The following is a 21,733-nucleotide window of genomic DNA, read 5'->3' as shown; positions in this document are numbered from 1 at the left end:
TGGGTAGGAGAAGAATAAATGAAACAAGATGGGATTGGGAGGGAGCCAAACCATAAGTGACTCTTAATCTCACAAAACAAACTGAGGGTTGCTGGGGGAAGGGGGGTTGGGAGAAGGGGGGTGGGGTTATGGACATTGGGGAGGGTATGTGCTTTGGTGAGTGCTGTGAAGTGTGTAAACCTGGCGATTCACAGACCTGTACCCCTGGGGATAAAGATATATGTTTATAAAAAATTAAAAAATTAAAACAAAAACAAAAACAAAGGTCTCTGCTTGCTTCTGAGAGAAAGTGTGCCCTAGTTTCCTGAGTGTAAGCAAATATAGGAGAAAGGAAGACCAACCAATAAAGACAGTGAATTCTAATAATCTGACTACATCATCTGGAGTGGCTGTCATACCCAGTGCTGTCATAATGCCAGATCTTTCTGTAGCTCCCTGTTGCCTTCATGATAAAACCCTCTGTGGCTCCTTCTCTGGGAACCTTTGCCTGCTTGCCTTGAGTAACAAGAACCATAACAAAGATAGCTAAAATGGCCAACACTCATGGAGGAGTCCTCATCTCACGTGAATGGTGGCAGCCACAGAAAACTTATTATTAATATTATTACTTATCCATATCTGCCCAAGTGGCAACGATCCCTTTGATTCTTTATAATATAGTAAAGTAATAAAATGAGCTAACTGTGGCAGTAGTCTTTCATTAATCATAAGAGTTTTCAGGCTCTTGAGATAAAGTATTCACATGTATGATTTAATTCTCAGAGAAGTCCCATGACTTCTTCACAGTGGAGTAAACTGAGTCTCGGAGACATTAAGTAACTTGCCAGTGGTCAACAGTGGGATAAGAGATGGAGGCCTGACGGCAGCCCAGTCTGCAGATTCTGAACCTGCTGTTAAACCAGAAAACTCATAGGACCTTATAGAAGATTGACTTAGTTTTCTGCATTTAGATGAAGATGAATGACCGACAGAGAATACCAGCTGTGACCAGAAGAAATGTACTATTTGTTTTATGAAACCTGTTTGATTTGAAAGCTGCCAGTTTTTTCTCTTATTTTTCTTCTCATGGATGTGTGAGGGGTGGGCAGCTGTCCTATTTGCTGAAGACCTCATTTCTGTCACTGGGCTACTTCACAAATGTAGCTTTTAAGCCAGGTCCATGAAGATATTTGAGCTTACGAGTTGGTTCTCAAAGGTCAAAAGCAGTCACATCCCCCATTCCTTGAGTGTGTCAAGCAGTGAAAATCCCTTGGGCTTCTGAGTGGCTCAGTTGGTTAAAGCCTCTGCCTTCGGCTCAGGTCATGAACCCAGGGTCCTGGGAGTGAGCCCCGCATCAGGCTCTCTGCTCAGTGGGGAGCCTGTTTCCCTCTCTCTCTCTGCCTGCCTCTCTGCCTACTTGTGATCTCTGTCTGTCAAATAAATAAAAAAAATCTTAAAAAGAAAGAAAGAGAGAGAGAGAGAGAGAGAAAGAAAGAAAGAAAGAAAGATCCCACCTAGGATGTGGGATGTTTTGTTACCCTGCCAACCTTTAGAAATATTACTTGCTTTCAATTTTAATCCATTTCTTCCTCCCTTATCCAGTCCCATCAATATCTAGAACATCCACTCAGAAATCTGTTGGTTTCCAAGAATACAGTTATTAACTACTCCCTTTGGATCTTGTCTTAAACCTCTCCCCCATGTACTCCAGCCTTCCCTTTGACATCTCAGCTGGCTGACAGGTAGTTAGCTTTTCTGACTGGCAGATTAGTGCCTCTGCCACATGGGAGTGTCATTACACAGTAAAATTAATACCTCTGGCCTGGGTTTATTTAGCATCTTCTGACACTCAAAAGATCAAGGGAACATATGCCTTGTTTTCTCTTGGGATGGTTGAGTATTAGATTAAACTGGTAGGAAATATTTTAATGTCCTCGATAAAGACTTTGTATTTCAGTGCCCTGTTGTTTTTTTGAAGCTCCTTATGCCTTTATTTTCAAAGTTAGTTTAAGTGAGCTTTTACCATTTTTGGAAGGTATATGCACTTCCACATTGCTTGTTGCTGGAATAATAAATAAATAAATAGATAGATTGATAAATTTATTTGTAAGTAAAATTCACTACCAACTCTGGGTTTTCTTTTTCAGATGCAAAAGAATTTGTTTTAAAAGCCCAGATCTTAGCTGGAGGAAGAGGAAAAGGTGTCTTCAGTAGCGGTTTGAAAGGAGGCGTTCACTTAACAAAAGAGTAAGTCTGGACATTTTAATTCTGTGTCTTTGGTCTAAGCAGTTATGGGAGATTTTGCTCATGACTGAAGGAAGCAGTCCTTGAGAAAGATGTTTGGAATGGGGTTGGGAGCAAAAGGTAGCGAAAAAGGAAATGAATTAAAGGTAAGAGTGTTCTGTGGTGCCCAAGTGTTCTTTATCTCACAAAAGGATTTTTTCCCTACTAATTGGATGAAAACTCAACACTCCTTCTGTTGTAGACAGTCAGTGATTCACCATAAATGTTGAAAACAACAACATAAATGTGGCCTCCATAGTGTCTCTTCCCTATTCTAGAACCCGCAATAGCTCCCCAGTACCAATGGTTTCAGTTGTCCCTCCTGTATGATAGTCCAAGCCTTCGAGTATCAGGGCCCAGCACTGCCCACTTTCCCTTTCCTTTCTGTCACTTACCTTTTCATTATCTACTTTGAATCTCACCCTCTCTCTTGTGCTCCTCAGTGGCCAAGACTTCTCACACTGCCCAAGTCAGGTCTTTGTTATTGACCTCATATCTGAATCTGTGATGCATTTCAGCAGTGTCTTTCTACTATGAAAGTAACTTATTTTGGGGAGAGAGAATAGCAGAGGGAAGCAAGAATCTCCCTCCCCTCCCCTCCCCTTCCTTCCCCTTTCCCTGCCCCCCTTCCTTCTCTCCTTCTTTTCTCCCCTCTCCTTCCCTCCCCTCCCTTCCCTTCCTTTCTCTTTCCCCCCTCCCCCCCCCATAGGTATTTTGTTCTCATTGAGCCTCCGGTACAGGGCTAGGCACCTAGTACATGAGCAGAAAGCCCTACAGACTCGATGAGTGTGGAGCTGGACGTGAGGACATGGCATGCAGTCTGCTCTAAAGTAATTTTCAGCATAGACATTGATATTTTTTCCTTTCTCTCTCTCTCTCTCTCAGCCCTCAAGTTGTGGGACAGCTGGCTAAACAGATGATTGGGTATAATCTAGCAACAAAACAAACTCCAAAAGAAGGTGTGAAAGTTAACAAGGTAATGCGAATGCTGTGGGTCATTTTCTATGTATGTTGTTAGAAAAGAAGAAGAGAAAATCCTATTTCAGTTTGACAACCTGATGAAGCACTACACTTTGGTGATATACCATTATATTTTTTAAACCTCCTATGATCTGTTTAGGTTGTGGTATGACTTTGAGGAGAAGCGTAAAGGTTCTGTAATAGTACAAGTGTTTATTATCATTAGCATTTACTAAAAGTAGGTGTGGGTGAATGATAGAATCGATGGCTTTCCCTTCCAGAACACAGGCCCAGGTTGTTTAAAGCTAAACGGGCTTTCAGTGACAGCTCTTACTCCTCAGTGTGGACATTCTCTGCTCCTCCATAACCCCACCCTCGTCCTACAAATCAGAGTTACCTGATGTGATTGGTTTTCTAAGTGTTGCTTTACCTTACTTTGAGATTAATACCACTGAAATCCACTATTCTCACTGCACGTACTGTGGGTGAGTGGTCTGCTGGGGTTCCCAAGTGTCTCTAGGGGGCACCTCATGCGCATACGCACACACGCAGAACATAAAACCCCAAATCAAGTGGCCCGCCTCAGTCATAAAATCGTGGGTGCAGAGCCAAGGCCAGAACCTAACTCTGCTCCTGTCAGCCTGTCCACCTTATACACCCTCCTGGTACACAGAGACACCACTGCTGGCTACTTGATTTGTAGGACTCAGTTCAAAAACATATAGGGGCCTTTGTTCAAATTTCAAGTCCGCTCCAGCAAAACATTATGCCAAAAGACCAGGATGGGAACCCTTCTGAGCATTGGCTCCTGTGTGATGACAAGATTGCACACCCCAGTCCTGGCAGGCACGGATGGTTAGAAGACGCTGTCATAACAGTGCATGGGGACCCAGGCTTTTAGGGATTCTCTCTCTGCTTTGTGGACACAGCATCACCGATGATGGGGAACCTGAGGCAGTGTATTCTGTTCTCAATTTCTCAGAGTGAAAAGGGGAGAAAATTTTCAAGATGACCAAAAAAACAAAAAATTGCCAGTTGGTTCTTGGTGTACCATGGTGGGGGTCTCTTGGGTCTCCCTTGGTCTGAAAGAGGGAGATGGAAATCCTGGTGGTCATTAGCTCCTTCATTCTGAGAACTTAAAGCTTTTATAAATGTCAAGAGAGCATACTAAGGAGAAACAGGTTGTGGTGATTTCCCTTTCCCACTTCTTCTCAGATGTAAGAACTGTTTTAAAACTCAAAGTGTTTTGTTTTGACTTTTGTTTGGCCCAACACAGTGCTTTTATTTGCCTTTTAAATCTGGTTATGAGTCTTTACCTGTGTTAACGTCTTCAAAATTTGTCCACAGAGGACATGATTAGTGTTTTTGTTTGTAGGATTTCGTTGTTTTATATGGCTATATGAGTTTTTAGGTTAGAGTTTGTGGTACTTTTTAAAAACATATAAAAATACCTAAAGCAGATTCACCCTGTATGGTAATGCATAAGATTAGTTTGGAGATTAGGTTTCTGAAAGGCTGGTGATAAGTGTATACCTGTACATTGAGTCATTGCCAGGAAACGTCTATAATGTGTTGTTTTTTTAAGTAGTGTATTGTGTTTTCCTCCGATTGTAAAAGTAATTCAAACATGTAAAAAAAATTCCTATCTTACAGAAATAGAAAAATTTGAAAACAGAAATTCTTTGGCTTCTCACCCCCCTGAAATAATGGCATCTATCGGGTCTGTCCTTATTCTGTGTAGTTTATGTTACTACATTCCTATTATGTTACTACTATTCCTACACAATAACATTGTGTACACCTTTAAGGAACATGGATTATTTTTTTCATTTATGATATCTTGGACAGTAGATAGAAGTCACCCCATTATAGAAACTTTAGATTTCTAAGATTGCTTGAGAAGTTGTATAAACACATACATACATTGTACACTTTGGATATTTTTTTCTGAGTCTGTGCCAGTGCACTTCTCTTGTGTTCCCTTGGGTAACGATATGGGAGGTGAGACTCTTCTACTCACCACGTTCTTCATGATTCAGTTCCAGTGAAGGTTACTACTGTACAGCGAGAGAAGTGGGAGAACCGAGTATATTTTTAATCTTTTCTAATCACAGTTCTGTTACAGATAATTTGTGTGCTAACACTCATCCACAGATCACAGTTTCAATAGCATGAGACGAAAAACAAAAACCAACCAACCCGGTTCAGTGGTCCAGTAGTTCCCCAAAGCTTCCCATCCTGGAGGACTCCACAAAAAGGTTGTGTTGATGATGTTTGTGTCAGTCACAGATGAAGTCACATTTCTGAAATATAATCAGCTCAGGTCCTCGTGGGATGAGTGTTCATGGAATCCATTTAGATTCTCTCTGCAACAATGCCTAATATATTCTGACTTCCTGGGCCATATGGAGGGCATGGTAATGTCAAAAATCTGATCTCAAAATACTGTATCTTGAATTATCCACTGATAGTCATCATTTTCCCAGGACTGTTTTCTTAAAGAGTCATACATTATTTCTACCAAGCAGAAGACTTTGGAGACAGCAGCTGGTCTTTACAAATAGAAATTTGATGGAATGCAGAGCACATCTGTCAACATTTTAGAAGATTAAGAATAGGACTCTTGAATGACATCCTAAAAAGTTACAGTGTTGTGTTGCTTCTCAGAATAACTACTGAAAATCATTAAATTTCCTTCTCTAGACTAACTCTTATTAGAAAGTGAACAGAAAACAGCATGCTTCTGTGAAAATCCCAACACCATGTGCCAAGAAGTATTTCTTACATAGTCATGAGTTACCATTTATGATAAAAGAATCAATATGAAGCCTCCTATATTTTATTTTTAACTGGTGATGTGTTTGAAAAGAATTTCTGTATTCATTACTTCATAGCTTTTTAGACCATCATATATTTATCCCATTACATGTGTCTTAAAAATTAGTGGTTTGATGGCATCTGGGTAGTTAATATGTATGCTGTTTAATCTGTGACTTTTTTGGTGAAATCTTTTACTGAACTACTTTCAGGAAAAGCAATGAAAGTGCTTTTATTATTTTCACTACTAGTAGTGATTAGTTATGAATATTCTTTTTTTTTAAATGATCAAAGACATCTTTTACCAGCTTTTTTTTGGAGTGTCAGCTGGTACAGCCTCTCTCTCTCTCTCGGGCAGTTTGGTAGTACTTATCAAAATTGCAAATATGAAGAGTCTTCTGGATACCTTATCTACAGGGATACTAGAACACATAAGCAAAGGTATATATATATAAATAAACACTGAAGTAGGCTTTTAGAGATACGAAGTCCACATACGTGACTGTCAGTTGGGACATAATTAAATAAATATTGACATATAAGTACCATCTAGTCACAAAGAAGACAGAGGACCTTGGAGAGATCTCCAACTTGTAGTACTAAGATTAAGAACAAGAGAGGGGCACCTGGGTGGCTCAGTGGGTTAAGCCTCTGCCTTCAGCTCAGGTCATGGTATCAGGATCCTGGGATCGAGCCCTACATCGGGCTCTCTGCTCATCGGGGAGCCTGCTTCCCCCTCTCTCTCTGCCTGCCTCTCTGCCTACTTGTTATCTCTCTCTATGTCAAATAAATAAAATCTTAAAAAAAAAAAAAAAAAACCAAGAGAAAAGAGGCATTCACGTATGTATAATATGCTTCCATGTGTAGGATGTCTCCACTACTGTAATGCTTGTAGATGAACGGGAAAGAGATACAAAGTTAACAGTGGTTTTTCCTGGTAGGCCTGCCATACAGTTGCTGAGGCTGTGCTGAGCAAAAGGACAGCGGGCTGAGGCAGTGAGCATAGAATGCAATCCTTCCATCCCCTTACCTCTGACATGCAGAAGATCATGGCCTCCCAGAGAAAGTTGCTACTTTTTCTGATGATCACATAAGTTCCATATAGGCTCCTGATCACCCTCTCTCCTGATGCTCAAGGGTTGTGTTTGTGCAGCCTGGGGTGCTGTCACTGTCTTGTGTATATACTTGTGGTACCTTTTGCATTATTTTTGAATAAGCAAATAATGTATTTGTAATTTTAAAGAAAGTGGAAATTGAATTAAAAATGCAGTGATCCATGAGATAGAGGTATACAAACATAGGAAGCATCAGATGTACTGTGGAAAGTTGGCAACAAACTTGGTTTTCCACCAGTACAATCTGAGAAAAACCATTGTTGTAAAAATCATGTACGTACAGTTAATGTCTCAAATTAAAATAACAACTGCTTCCCCGGAGTTTTTCTTAAGTGTCAGGGTTTCTCAAGGAAGAAAAAGAGAAGATTAGAGTAGGAAGGTTCCTTGAGGCAAACCGAATACCTGTCACTTGAGCAAGTTAGCAGGATCAATTAAGGAGGTGCAGATGGGCATTCTGTACCATGAGGGCAGAACTCTCAGATCTCTGGATGCTAGCTCACTGGGTTTAAAGAGCCTGAAAATGAAGCTCTTTGATTTGTATAGCAAGTTTATATAGATTTCCAGGTGGAACTCAGCTCAATGCTGAATTAATTTGACTTTCTCACTAATATGGCAGGTGATGGTTGCTGAAGCCTTGGACATTTCCAGAGAAACCTACCTGGCCATTCTGATGGACCGGTCCTGCAATGGCCCAGTAATAGTGGGCAGCCCTCAGGGGGGCATTGACATTGAAGAGGTGGCAGCTTCTAATCCAGAACTTATTTTTAAGGTATGTTAAGATTCCTGGTTGGTTATACTGTGTTCATTGATTATTGTTGCACAAGCTGTTAAAGGTTTAATGTGCAGTCTGAGGCTGGTAATAGTACATTTGCTTCTGGGATTTACGGCATGAAGATTTGAATCCTTTTTCTTAACTGAGTGCTTAGTTGAAGTTGGGTAGAATGAAGGTATTCCCTATCCAAGACCCTCTTCCTTTGCTTTTTCCTTCTCTTCTTTTATTCATCCTTCCTGCTTTTTCTTTCCCCTTCATTTCTTCTATCCACACAGCCCCAAGAATTAACCAATAGGGGAGGTCTGTGAGTTTTCCATTTTTCTGGGCTAACTCTACCCCACTTCATAGTATGCAGGATCCAGAAATTCTCTCCTGGGAGAATGAATGTGAGCTAGAGACTGCTTCCATGTCTCCCAGTACTGCTGATATAAAACGGAGTCCTTCAAAAGTCCAGATTCTATCAGTTTGTTTCAGTCCTTTGAATCTTACCCTTTATTTCTAGCCACAGATCTGGCTGAGGTCAGATCCTAACCAGCCTGCAAGTGTCTCAGAGTCTCTATGCCTCATTTTCTGAATCACTAAAGTGGAAGTGGGGGGTAATTTCCACCCCATAGAATTGTGAGGAAGAATGAGGTTAATGTATAAAAAGTGCTTCTCAACCTACCTCATTTGTAAGAAGAAGCATCTATGGTCTTGAGAATTTTAATTGTTTTTTTAAATTCTGAGTTCTTAATATCAAAAAAATCATGTTAGAAATTTTTACCAGAAAAAAAAGAAAAAGAAATCTTTAGCAGAAGGATTCTTTATTTCTTTTAGAAAATGATTTCGTTTCCTTTCAAAAAGTGAGAATTTTATTTCCTGAACCTCTTTGTTTAGATCAGGTACTGATATTCTGGTGACTGGTGTTAGAATGTTTTTCACCAGTATCATATCTTTAGTTTAACTGCCTTGGAAGTTAAATTGAGACTTTGCATGTTGGCTTACCAATAATGCCTAGCCATTTTCAAAATTAATGTGATTTAAACAAGCCAATCCATTTGTGAAGAGAATACATGAGATAATGTATATGAAGAGCACTTTGTATCTTGGAGAGAATGGCGCTTTGTAGAGCTAAGGTATTATTAATAATTATCATCATCAATAGGCTGTTTAAATCATATGGTAATATTTAACCTACGTATGACAGGCTCTAAACTTAACAGCAATGTTAGGCAGGAAAACCTTACTTTGGAATCTTTCCAAAAAATGTCATAAAAATTAACTGACTAAATATTCGTCAGTGCCATCTGTATAGTAATTAAAAGTGAAAACCGGCATCCGATTGTCTTGTCAGCATGCCACCCTGAAGGATTATATAGTTTTTGGAAAGGCTGTTTTTTAGATGGTCTGCTAATTAAAACATACCCTATAGGCAGCTGCGGTAGCCCTGCTCAGAGATCTTTGGAAAGGTGCCACACTTTAATTACTCATTTTGCAAATAAATACTAAGCATTTTCTTTCAAGGTTGTGAATCTTTTCATTTGCCTGTCTGAATTTTCCTTGTCTGATTCATTTTTACTAGGAGCAAGTTGACATTACGGAAGGGGTAAAGGACAGCCAAGCTCAGCGGATGGCAGAAAATCTAGGCTTCCTTGGGCCTTTGAAAAACCAGGTACCTGAGTATGTGGAGGCCACTGTGAATGACTTGTTTCAGAAAGCATTTACTACCTTTCTTCCTTTCCTCTGATATCTGTGACTCCCAGGACACAGGATGATTTATTGTTTGACAGCTGTGCCCCCGTTGTTTATGACAAAGAACACTCTTTCCCTTGTATGCCAGAACAGGATGCTGCTGAGATGTGTTCCTATGTATGTGGGTATGTGGGCACGGGTGAGTGTTGCACACAGACACGTGCACTTTTGCTTCTGTGTGTTAGTCTCACACACTAACTGCGGGGTTCGTGCAGCCCAGGAATTAGACCAGGCCATGGAGGCTTAGACACACGGGCTGTCGAGTCAGGCAGACCTGAGTTTGAATCGAGCACTGCCTCCCAGCATGCGTGACTCTGCCTATCTAAACATTAGTATCATCATCTGTGAGAACGGGGCATATTGTCAGGATTGAGCATGCTGATGTGGGGAAGTGCTTATTCAGTACTCCAGAAAGGTCAGCTGTTGTTGTTACTAATAATACACATTACTTAACTAATTGCTATTCTTTCATAGCTAATGGGATTTGAGATGAATATTAATGGTCTGAAAGTGATATTTCACTGAAAACAGCTTAAATTATGCCAATTTAATAATTATACCTCTTGGCTTCAAAGACAGAAAAATTGTCCTCGGAGCTGTTGAGTGGAAGAATTTTTCTTGAGGATCACAGTCCTGCATTGCCCTTGGTCCAGCCCACAGAGCCTGATTGTAGGTTTACATAAACAAGCTTCTTTGTCTCACAATTAAATCAGAACTTACTGGCTGTTTCTATTTTTATTTATTTATATATATATTTTTCCAAGTAAGACATGTGCTTTTATTCTCATGCATATTTATAAACTTGTTGGTTTGATAACTGACATTGGTCCTCCCATCATCATATGAATGATGTCATTTTTCTGAATAGATCTGAGTGTTTTTCAAATCTGTTTACACTGTTATTTTACAAACTGTTTACACAGTTTGGCGACCGTGGCCATTGCTGCTATGAACATTAGGGTATAGACAGCCCTTCTTTTCACTACATCTGTATCTTTGGGGTAAATACTCAGTAGTGCAATTGCAGGAACATAGGGAAGCTCTATTTTTAATTTGTTAAGGAATCTCCACACTGTTCTCCAAAGTGGCTGCACCAACTTGCATTCCCATCAACAGTGTAGGAGGGTTCCCCTTTCTCCACGTCGTCTCCAATACATGTTTCCTGTCTTGCTAATTTTGGCCATTCTAACTGGTATAAGCATTGGAGAAGTGTCTGTTCATGTCTTCTGCCCATTTTTTGACATGATTATCTGTTTTGTGTGTGTTGAGTTTGGGAAGTTCTTTATAGATCCTGGATATCAGCCTTTAGTCTGCACTGTCATTTGCAAATATCTTCTCCCATTCCGTGGGTTGCCTCTTTGTTTTGTCGACAGTTTCCTTTGCTGTGCAGGTTTTGATCCCTAAAGTTCATTTTTGCTTTTGTTTCCTTTGCCTTCGGAGACATATCTTGAAAGAAGTTGCTGTGGCTGATATCGAAGAGGCTATTGCCTATGTTCTCCTCTATGATTCTGATGGATTCCTATCTTACGTTGAGCTCTTTTATGCATTTCGAGTTTATCCTTGTGTACGGTGTAAGAGAATGGTTGAGTTTCAGTCTTCTACTTATAGCTGTCCAATTTTCCCAGCACCATTTATTGAAGAGACTGTCTTTTTTCCATTATATACTGGCTGTTTTTACCTACACAACTAAGAGAAACCACCTTAGTAACCCTAGGTCCCGTGTGTATGTATATGTGAGAGAGAGTGTGTCTGTGTCAGAGTGTGTATGTGTGAGTGAGTATATGTTCCCCTGGGGCTTCAGATGGTTACAGAACATTTCCTTTAATTTATTTGGGCAACATTCCTCTAAAAGAACAGATTTCAGGGGCATTGGGTGGCTCAGTCATTAAGCATCTGCCTTCGGCTGAGGTCATGATCCCAGGGTCCTGGGATGGAACCCTGCATGGGATCCTGGCTCAGCAGAAAGCCTGCTTCTCCCTCTCCCACTCCCCTCGCTTGTGTTTCCTCTCTTACTATGTCTTTCTCTGTCAAATAAATAAATAAAATCTTAAAAAAATAAAAAGAACAGATTTCACATGCTTCTCTTTCTGTCTTTAGTTTTTCTTTTGATTATTATATCTCTCAGAACTTAAGGGTGGCAATAAGGCAAGTCATACAAAGGTAAAGCAGAGACTTTCACAAATATGTGTGTTTAAATTAGGATAGCACTTACTTGAACCTGGGACGAAAGACTCCCTTGGAAAGCAAAGGGTCAGGAACATCTGGAACCAAAACTTAGTAGGAGAGAGAGCCAAGACTCTGTGGATAGGTAGAAGAACTGTCATTCCCAGACTGTCAAGGAGATGCCAAGTTAGTGACCTGCTTTTTAAAAGGAGGTTATGGTAGATTTTTGAGGACGGGCTGCAGGGTTGGATTCACCCCCTGAGAATGAGGTCACTAACTAGCTCAGCTGCTCAGTGGACATTTATTGTGGGGTGTCTTGTGTAGGGGTGGTGGTACCCAAGACCACTCTGCCATAGAACTCTGCAAAGAACTCTGCCGTTCTAGCCACCCTGCTCTGCAGTCAGCTCCAGAATGTTCCTCATCGCCCCACTCCCCTCCTCCATATGCCTCTGCACATCTCTGTTTCTCTACTTATTTGCATTCATCTTTGCAGATCCTTACCTACACCACAGAAGGGACTTTGTCAGCCTTGCTCGCTGCTGCGTTGGCAGCAAAGTGCTTGGCAGATGCATTAGGTGCCCTAGAAACATTTGTCGTATGCATGAATAAGTGCAACAGCACATCCTGGATGTCCGCTTTGCACCATCTCCTAGGGAGCTGGTGAGGGGGAGCTTTAAGGGCAGGACAAAAAGTCTGCAGTGGGCAAATCCACCGACACCATGGCTTGACAGCCCCGGAGGTGAACACAACAGAGAATTCTAGAAAAGGCACTAACGGTATTAGGTATGTCCGAAGATACTTTCTTCCTTCTGCTGTAGTAAAAGAACTTTAAGAGTCATAGCTCTTAAATGCTTGAATCACGTTTCCTCAGTAGCCCAAACCTCTAGGTTTTTAATGAATTACCTGTGGAAGGACGATGAACATGCACGTTCTCAGGGCTCATTAGGAACTATAATGTCATTGTATTTTTAACTGAATGTGCCGAGGAAAGACATTTTTTAATTCATTTCTCCCCCCCCACCACCCCTGGTTTGTCACCCACCACATGAAAGGCTTTAAATCTTCATTTGCTCAGCAAAGTTGGAGCGAGCGCTGCCTGGGTGCTGCTGACTCTGCTGGACCCTGGGAAACAGAGATGATGAGAAATAGCCATTGTTCTCCAGGGGCTCACAGAACAGCGGTCAGCTGCTGGCAGCAATTACAGGGAGAGGGAGTGTGAAGGACAGCACGATGATCTGTTGTAGGTGTGTTGGAATTTGTTCACCTGGGGACAGCTGGTTATATTTGCACAGTAGAAAGGAGAATATATGTGTGCTGGAGTGGTACATTGGGAACCTCTGCTTTGGGAAGCCTTCTCAAGCCACAGAGGTCAGCGACATGTTCCAGAAAGCCGGTGTCCAGTAAGCAAAGGAAGCTCCCCAGAAGAGATGACATTTAAATGAGCAACAATTACTGATCCTTTGATCAAGAAATGGTATCTTTGAGCCCCCTCAGATTCAGTGTGACCTTGAAAGTCACTTAATTCTCATCGAGGACATGGTTTAGGCATCTGGATGCAGAGCTCTTATGGATGAACAGCTTATAACATGATCATTTTGTAAAGTTATTAACATCTTTCCTGTAACTCATGCCTGTTGTCTGTGAACACAAGATATTCACATTAGACTTAATAGCAACAACAAAAAGTACCACCTTGCACAAAAACTACCAAGTATGTGTTCCTGACAAAATTCATTTCAGCAAGAATTGGATGAAAAGACTAAAGCCACAGGGAAGCTGAAAATGACTAAAAATTCACAGATTTCTCAAGTGTGTCTCAGTTATACTCTATATTATTAATTTCTGAAAACACAGACACCATGAATTGCCAATATGCATCTTTATTTAGTATTTAAGCTGATGAAAAGATTTGATGGGTGCTGTTAATAAATAATTCACTAGTGCATCTGAGAACAGTTTGTCCCCCTGGCTGGCTTTAAAAACTGTAAGTGTTGATGATATTAGTTCCTGGAATAAAACAAAAATATTTCTAAAAATTTTAACTTGCTAAAACGTTTTTGAAGGTACTTGTAAATTTGTCAGGGTTTTGTACATATGGCTCAAAGGATAGTTGATTTTAGGCATCTTAATTTTTTTAATTGCTTAGCAAACCACCTTAAAATAACATTAATTGGTGGCAAAAGAAAAGAAAACAAATTTTCTGTACAGTGTGGTTTTGAACTGAGGAAGTAGGTGGCAGTAGGAAGCTGGCTGACTATAAGGTAAACAGCAGAATGTTTTCTTTGACTTGTGTTTAATTTATTTTAAAAATTTGAACATGTTTAGAAAGCTGGGGAGCTAACCTCAGCTTGCCCCAAGGCCTGCCATTTTCTATTATTACACCTGCTCAGACTGACACATTTTCCCTGCGTAGCCTTTATAGCCATTCACTGGATGGCATCTGGAATAAGGTACGTTCAGTCTCCAAGCTGGGCAGGTTCTCCCTTTTAGATGGTACAACACGGGCACCTGGGTGGCTCAGAGGGTTAAAGCCTCTGCCTTCGGCTCAGGTCATGAACCCACAGTCGAGCCCCACATTGGGCTCTCTGTTCAGCAGGGACCTGCTTCCTCCTCTCTCTGTGCCTGCCTCTCTGCTTACTTGTGATCTCTGTCTGTCAAATAAATAAATAAATAAATAAATTTTTAAAAAAGATTTAAAAAAATAAATTAAAAAATTAGATGGTACAACACAGATTTTATAACACATTTCCCTTAGAGATCTTACAACATAAATCTAATCATGCTTCAGTCCTTCTCAAAAAAGTGTTTGGAGTCTTTCTTTGTATGGTCATAAGTAGTTATAATGGTGAATATAAGCCAAATGCTGTGTTAGTGCACAATTAAAATGGCATTCATGTTTAGAAAATTCAAGTCTCATGGTAAGCTTGGTTGATACAGGCTTCAGTTTTGAAGTGACCCAGGTATCCCCTGACAAATGAATAGATAAACCAAGTGTGGTATGTACATGCAGTGGAAGGTTGTTCAGCCTTGAAAAAAAGGGAGGATCTGACAAAGTGTGGATGAGGCTTGAGGACAATGTGCTAAGTGAAATTAGCCAGTTACAAAAAGATAAGTATATGCATGATTCCATTTCTATGAGGTCCCTAGACTCTTCAGAAGCCTAGTGACAGAAAGTAGAATGGTCGGATCAGGGAAGGGGAACATGGAGAGTTGTTATTTGATGGGTATAGCATTTCAGCTTTGCAGGATGAAAATGTTCTGGAGTTTTTCTGGTGACGTTGTGAATAGATTAGAGACTGCCAAAGTGTACACTTAAAAAAAGATTGAGATTTAATAGTATGCATTTAATAGTACGTGTATTTTAAAAAAGAAGAAAATTTTAAAGTACCTGGGATAATATCTTGTATATGTATGCACCCAGAATTTTTTTTTCCATTTTAGGGTTTCTCCTTACTATTAATCATTGATTGAGCCAATATCTATTGTTGACTCTGTGCAGAGGCTATAAAGGTCCAGTTGGTGCCCCCATGCCCAGGACAGACAGTGTGCCTCTTTCATGTGGCTTACATTGCAAGCTCGTATCGATGGCCTAGAAAATCCCTAAAAATACAAATCTATTTTGCACTGAGTGACTTATCAGCTTTACACTAGCTCAAATAAAATACATTTGGATAAAAAAAAAAAAAGTAAACATGTAATAAGAGAAATCTTAGAGCATTTGAAAAAATTGGAAAATTGTTTTTCCACTCTCAGGGTAGGACCAGCCTTCTTAAAGTCTGACCTAAAGCTAGAAGCCATAAAAGAAAAGAGTGACATTATTATTACTAGATTCCATGTGGCAGAATTAACAGACACATGGATGAAAGGCAAATGTTAAAGGAGAAAAATATTTGCAATTTATATGAGATGAAGAGCTAACTTTGACGTGTAAAAATGCTTCTTATAACTCAGTGAGAAAGAAGACTAAAATCACAACAGAGAAATGGGCAAAATTCAGAGAAAAGGAAATAACAAATGTCTCTTAATAAAGAATATTGAATAAAGCTCAAATTCATTAATAGTAAGAGCAGTTCCAATCAAAGATCTATATGAGATACCCACTCTTACCTGGCGTACTGGTAAAGATTGAGATAGCTGATGGTTGTGCATAGAAAAACAATTTCTCTGATACTGAGTTGCGGGCTGGGAAACTAGGGAGAGCTTCTACCAAGAATAATAAAATGATTTTTTATTATTTAAAATTTCCACACCCCTTTTTTGCTCCACTCTGGGTAATTTATCCTACAGATTTTCAATCACATGTATAGCGCACATACAGAGATAGAAAAGGCTGCATTTTAAGTAATGTCAAAGGATTGGAAACCAAATGGCTATTGTTTAAGAGACAGGCTGAATTAACTATGATATATTCACGTAAGGTATTAGGTGATCACGTATAAGAATAAGATCACTCTATTTGTGTTGCCGATGAAGGCTTTATAAAATCATATAAGTAAAGAAATAGGGGCACCTGGGTGGCTCAGTGGGTTAAAGCCTCTGCCTTCGGCTCAGGTCATAATCTCAGCGTCCTGGGATCGAGCCCCGCCTCGGGCTCTCTGCTCCGCAGGGAGCCTGCTTCCCCCTCTCTCTCTGCCTGCCTCTCTGCCTACTTGTGATCTCTGTCAGATGAATAAATAAAATCTTTTAAAAAAATCATTTAAGTAAAGAAATAAGGTATAGAACCAAGTTTGTTTTTTTTAAAAAAGGCAGATGGAGACTATGCATATACCTGTCATTGAATCAGTGAGTATGACGTGTGTGTGTATGTATGTATGTATGTATGAATGATGGCTGCTGTAGGATGAGCCCCCGGGAGCCGTGTGGCTGGGCAGCCCGGGGAAGGTTTAGAGGGAGACTCTTGCATGCCTTGGGAAGTTTATATCATGGACATACATTATCTAGGCAGAAAAAATCAATATTAAAAAAAATATTCAATCTTACCCATTTTGTATGTTTCTCTATGTGTAGAGACCTGGATTCAAACTAGGATTTAGGAAAGTTTATAAATATACATAAAATAAGTGAAGACAACATGAATTTCATTTCCAGGAGTTCTTCAGTCAATACTGGAACAAAGAAAGCTCTCTTAGCGTTCACCACAGTGGAACTTTGTTCTAGGGAATTGGTTAGATGGTGCGAAATTTCAGGGTTGAGAAATTTGGGGGTGGACCGAGAGGTAAGGTAGAATGAAAGTGTAACAAGAAATTTGTTGCTCCCTGCATGCTGGCAAAGCGAAGTGAGGCAGTGGTTACTGCACCATGGGATCCAGAAGGTAGAACCTCTGGTGGGTCTCTGGTGGTTGCTAAAGCCAGAGGAGAGGATGCTTCTGCAAGACAGAAAGAGAGGGGACCCTAGCTTTTCCCTTTCTCCCACCTCTCATCTCCTACCACTGCTTCCAGTTGGCTGAACTGAGCTGGAAGCCATCCAGCCCAGAAGCCTTGGAAACTCAGTCTACAAGTGTCAGCTCCCCAGATACCCAGAGTAGGGAGGGGGAAAAGCTGGAAATGGATCTGAGGGCAAAGACGCAGAGCTGGAACAATGAGCGAAAATATTGCCAAGGGAGAATGATGGCTAGACCAGAAGGTGGAGCCGAGAATGAAACTCATGCCCAGCACCGAGCCATGGACGCATAGCAGTACTGAGTTACAGCACAGGCTGAGTTCTGTCTAGGTGTGAGCCTTCCAGGGTCCTATCAAGCCCCCATTCATGATGACTTCCCCTTGCCCCACTTCACACAATGCCAGCACGCTGTGGCAGATGCCATTCGTAAAAGTTGGTTGAAAAGAATGAGTGAGTGAATTTCAAGCAGCAGGAAAAATGAAGTCAGGGCATAACATCAGGGAGACTCTGGATATTGTTCTTTATGGTTTATGCCTTCAGGACAAACTGTTTAGTTTGAACTGTGCCGTTCCCTAACTCTACCGTGTAGGACTTTCATCTTCCTGGCTTGCCACAGTTTCCATTAGATACTCCATAATTGTCGTTTCCAGATTATAGGTTTGGACTGATGAATGTAATAACTATTTTATTCTAGCATAATAAGGAAAACATGGTCATTATAAACTCTCACAATTGTGTTTACCTTTTACTTAAATGGAGCTTGTTTGTATTAATGATTGTGGCTCATACTGCAGTGTAGCTCAGCTAATAGGGACATGATGATTTACAAAAAGATTAACGTTTTTAGACCAGACTGAAAATATTTTTGTTTTCCTGATAATGGTCTTTCCTGGTGTCTGGAGGAAAGTTGAGCAGTTCCTTCTAATGAATAGCAGTGGAAATTAAAATAATTGTGCTTTTCTCTTTTTCCCTTCAAAAAACCTACCTGAACGTAAAGACATGACTTGCTATTTTTAAGGTTTCATTAATCCAGCAAAATAAATGTTCTTTTACTGCTTTGGTGTAATTTTGTTGTACTTGATCCCATTTAGGCTGCAGATCAAATTAAGAAGCTGTACAATCTCTTCCTGAAAATTGATGCAACTCAAGTGGAAGTGAATCCCTTTGGTGAAACCCCAGAAGGACAAGGTAACCAAAAAAAGAAAAAGAAAAAACAAACAAAAAAACCACCAGCAAGAACAACAGTAACAAATGAATGTGATTATTTATGCAAACTATTAATTAAATTGGACAAAAGACTGTAGCAGCAGCTTTGCATTCATTTCATTAATTTACTTTCGGCCGTGGTCTCAGACACTCCTGTCCTGCGGTTAAACACGTCAGCCCTGGAGTTGGTTTGCGTCGCCATGCCAGGCCTCAGGGGAAGCGCCTTCTTATTTTATTTAGAAACATCCATCCACCGACACTCCCTTGTTTTTCCAGGGCCTTTCTTGCTTATACTGAGGTAAAATCCTGGGTAGCAACAGAAGTCTCTGCATTGGAGTGTAATGAATGCACCTGCTTCTAGGGAGCTGGAAATGCTTGAAAGCTGGTATTTGATAAGTTCCTATTATTTTGATAGTAAAAGCTTGTGAATCTATGTGTGTTTGGTGGTAGAGGGTGGGGTATCAAGTGGTTAGGACTGGGATACATGGAATGGAAGTTGCACGGACCTTATCTTTTTTAGCAAATTCACCCCCAGTGTCTTGTATACTGTCTAGCATGTTGTGGGCCATCAGTGAATACAAATTTACTATTGGGTAAATTGGGTGATCTGCTCTGTGCAAGTACAACCAAGTTGCCAGCCAAAGCGGGCATAGTATGGTGCTTTACAAAGGGGACTGAGTTCAGATTCTGAACCTGCCGTATCCTGGCCTCAGACCTGGGCTAAGCCTTAGAGTTTGGTTTTTGTTTTGTTTTTAATCCAAAAGAGTGGTAAAAATGATAACTGTCTTGTAGAGTGAAGTGACTGGTGTTTGTGTATACATTCAATGTCAGGCACAAAACAGACCAGTCCCTGACATTAATAAGATATAGGTCCTCTTCTCAGGTAATCCAGGAAGAACACCCAACAAAAAAATGTTTAGGACCAGAGGGCTTCCCAGGTGAATCCTATCAAACCTTTAAATAATAGTTAATACCTATTTGTCTCAAACTATTCCAAAAGTTAGAAAGGGAAGGAAGGTTTCCAAATTTATTCTGTGAGGCCCAACACTACCTTGACACAAAAAATTATGATGAAGATACCACCAAAAAAAAACACAAATTACAGGCTAATATCGCTGATGAACATAGATGTAAAAATCCTCAATAAAATACCAGAAAATCAAATTCAATAATATATTAAAAAAATCATTCACCATGATCAGGTGGGATTTATTCCTGGGACAGAAGAGTAGTTCAATATTTGTAAATTAAGTAGTATGATACATCACATCAATAAGAGAAAGGATAGAAACCTTAAGATCATTTCAATAGATGCAGAAAAAGTATTTGACAAAGTACAACATCCATTTATGATAAAAACCCTCAACAAACTAGGTTTAAAGGGAATATATCTCAACATAATAAGATCATCTCTGAGAAACCCATAGCTAATAGCATACTCAGTGGTGGAAGATTGAGAGCTTTACCTCTAAGATCAGGAACAAGACAAGGATGTCCTCTCACCAGTTTTATTCAACAGAGTACTGGAAGTCCTAGCCACAGCAATGAGGCAAAAATAAAGGAAATCCAGATTGGAAGGGAAGAAGCAAAACTTTCACTATTTGCAGATGACATGATGCTACACATAGAAAACCCAAATACGACTCCACCAAAAAACTGCTAGAACTGATAAAGGAATTCAGTAAAGTAGCAGGACATGAAATCAATATAGAGAACTCCATTGCATTCCTATACACTGATAATGAAATGGCAAAAAGAGAAATTAAGAAAATAATTTCATTTATAATTGCACCAAATAGTAAAATACTTAGGAATGATTTAACCAACAAGGTGAAAGGTCCTGTACTCAAAAAAACCTACAAAACATTGTTGAAAGAAGTTGAAGATGGTACAAATAAATGGAAAAAGATATTCATTCCATGTTCATGAATTGGGATAACAAATATTGTTAAAAAGTCCGTATACCCAAAACAATCTACAGATATAATGCAATTCCTATTAAAATACCAACAGCATTTTTCACAGTACTATAACAAATATTCCTAAAATTTGTATGGAGAAACAAAAGTCCTTAAATAGTCAAAGCAATCTTGAAAAAGAACAAAACTGGAAGTAATCACAATCCCAGATTTCCAGATATAACCCAAAGCTATAGTAAACAAAACAATATGGCACTTGCACAAAAATAAATACACAGATCAATGGAACAGAAACCCATGATTATACAGTCAATTTATGACAAAGGAGGTAAGAAAATGCAATGGGAAGACAGTTTCTTCAACAAATGATGTTGGGAAAACCAGACAACTTCTATGCAAAAGAATGAAACTGGACCACAGTCTTATACCTTATACCAAAATAAGCTTGAAATGGATTAAAAATCCAAATGTGATATCTGAAATCATAAAAATCCTAAAAAAGAGCCCATGAAGTCATTTCTCTGACATTGGCTGTAGCAACATTTTTCTAGATATGTCTCGAAGCAAGGGAAACAAAAGCTAAAATAAACTATTGGGACTATATCAAAATAAAAAGCTTTTATACAGCAAGGGAAACCATCAACCAAACAAAAAGACAACGAATGAATGGGAGAAGATATTTATAAATGGTATATCTGATGAGGGGTTAATATCCAAAATATATAAAGTACTTATACAGCTCAACACCAATTAATAATGGGCAGAAGACATGTATAGACATTTTTCCAAAGAAGACATACAGATGGCCAACAGGCACATGGAAATATGTTAAGCATATCTTCATCAGGGAAACAAATCAAAACCCCAAGGAGATACCACTTCATACTTGTCAGAATGGCTAAAATAAAAAACATGAGAAACAAATGTTTGTAAGGATGTGGAAAAAACCCCTGTGCACTGTTGGTGGGAGCGTAAGCTGGTACAACCACCATGGAAAACAATGGAGGTTATTAAAAAAATTAAAAATAGAATTATCATATGACCCAGGAATTCCATAACTGGATATTTATTTACCCAAAGAAAATGAAAGCACTAATTCAAAAATATATGTGCACCCTTACATTCATTGCTGTATTATTCATGATAATCAAGATATATGGAAGCAACCCATGTACCCATCTATAAATGAGTGGATAAAGAAGTGGTCTGTACAAACACACACACACACACACACACACACACACACACACACAGTGAAATATGACTCAGTCATAAAAATGAAATCTTAACCATTTGCAGCAACATGAATGGATCTAGAGTGTATCATACTACGTAAAATAAGGCAGACTAAGACAAATACTGTATGATATCACTCATATGTGGAAATTAAGATAGAAAACAACAACAAA

General features: G+C 39.6%; 1 protein-coding gene across 1 annotated transcript in view; it reads left to right on the top strand.

Moving 5' to 3' along the window:
• The window catches only part of SUCLG2 (succinate-CoA ligase GDP-forming subunit beta), a 260,932-nt gene that overhangs the window by 129,101 nt on the left and 110,098 nt on the right, over window positions 1-21,733 (top strand). The window contains exons 3-7 of the mRNA XM_059390128.1: window positions 2,127-2,226; window positions 3,148-3,238; window positions 7,771-7,923; window positions 9,488-9,577; window positions 18,291-18,387. Of these exons, the coding sequence (XP_059246111.1) occupies window positions 2,127-2,226; window positions 3,148-3,238; window positions 7,771-7,923; window positions 9,488-9,577; window positions 18,291-18,387 (531 nt within the window). The remainder of the gene's footprint in view (window positions 1-2,126; window positions 2,227-3,147; window positions 3,239-7,770; window positions 7,924-9,487; window positions 9,578-18,290; window positions 18,388-21,733) is intronic.

Source organism: Mustela nigripes, chromosome 2 (genome assembly GCF_022355385.1).
Source record: "Mustela nigripes isolate SB6536 chromosome 2, MUSNIG.SB6536, whole genome shotgun sequence".
NCBI classification, from domain to species: domain Eukaryota; kingdom Metazoa; phylum Chordata; class Mammalia; order Carnivora; family Mustelidae; genus Mustela; species Mustela nigripes.
This window is presented reverse-complemented; position numbering and strand designations above follow the sequence as displayed.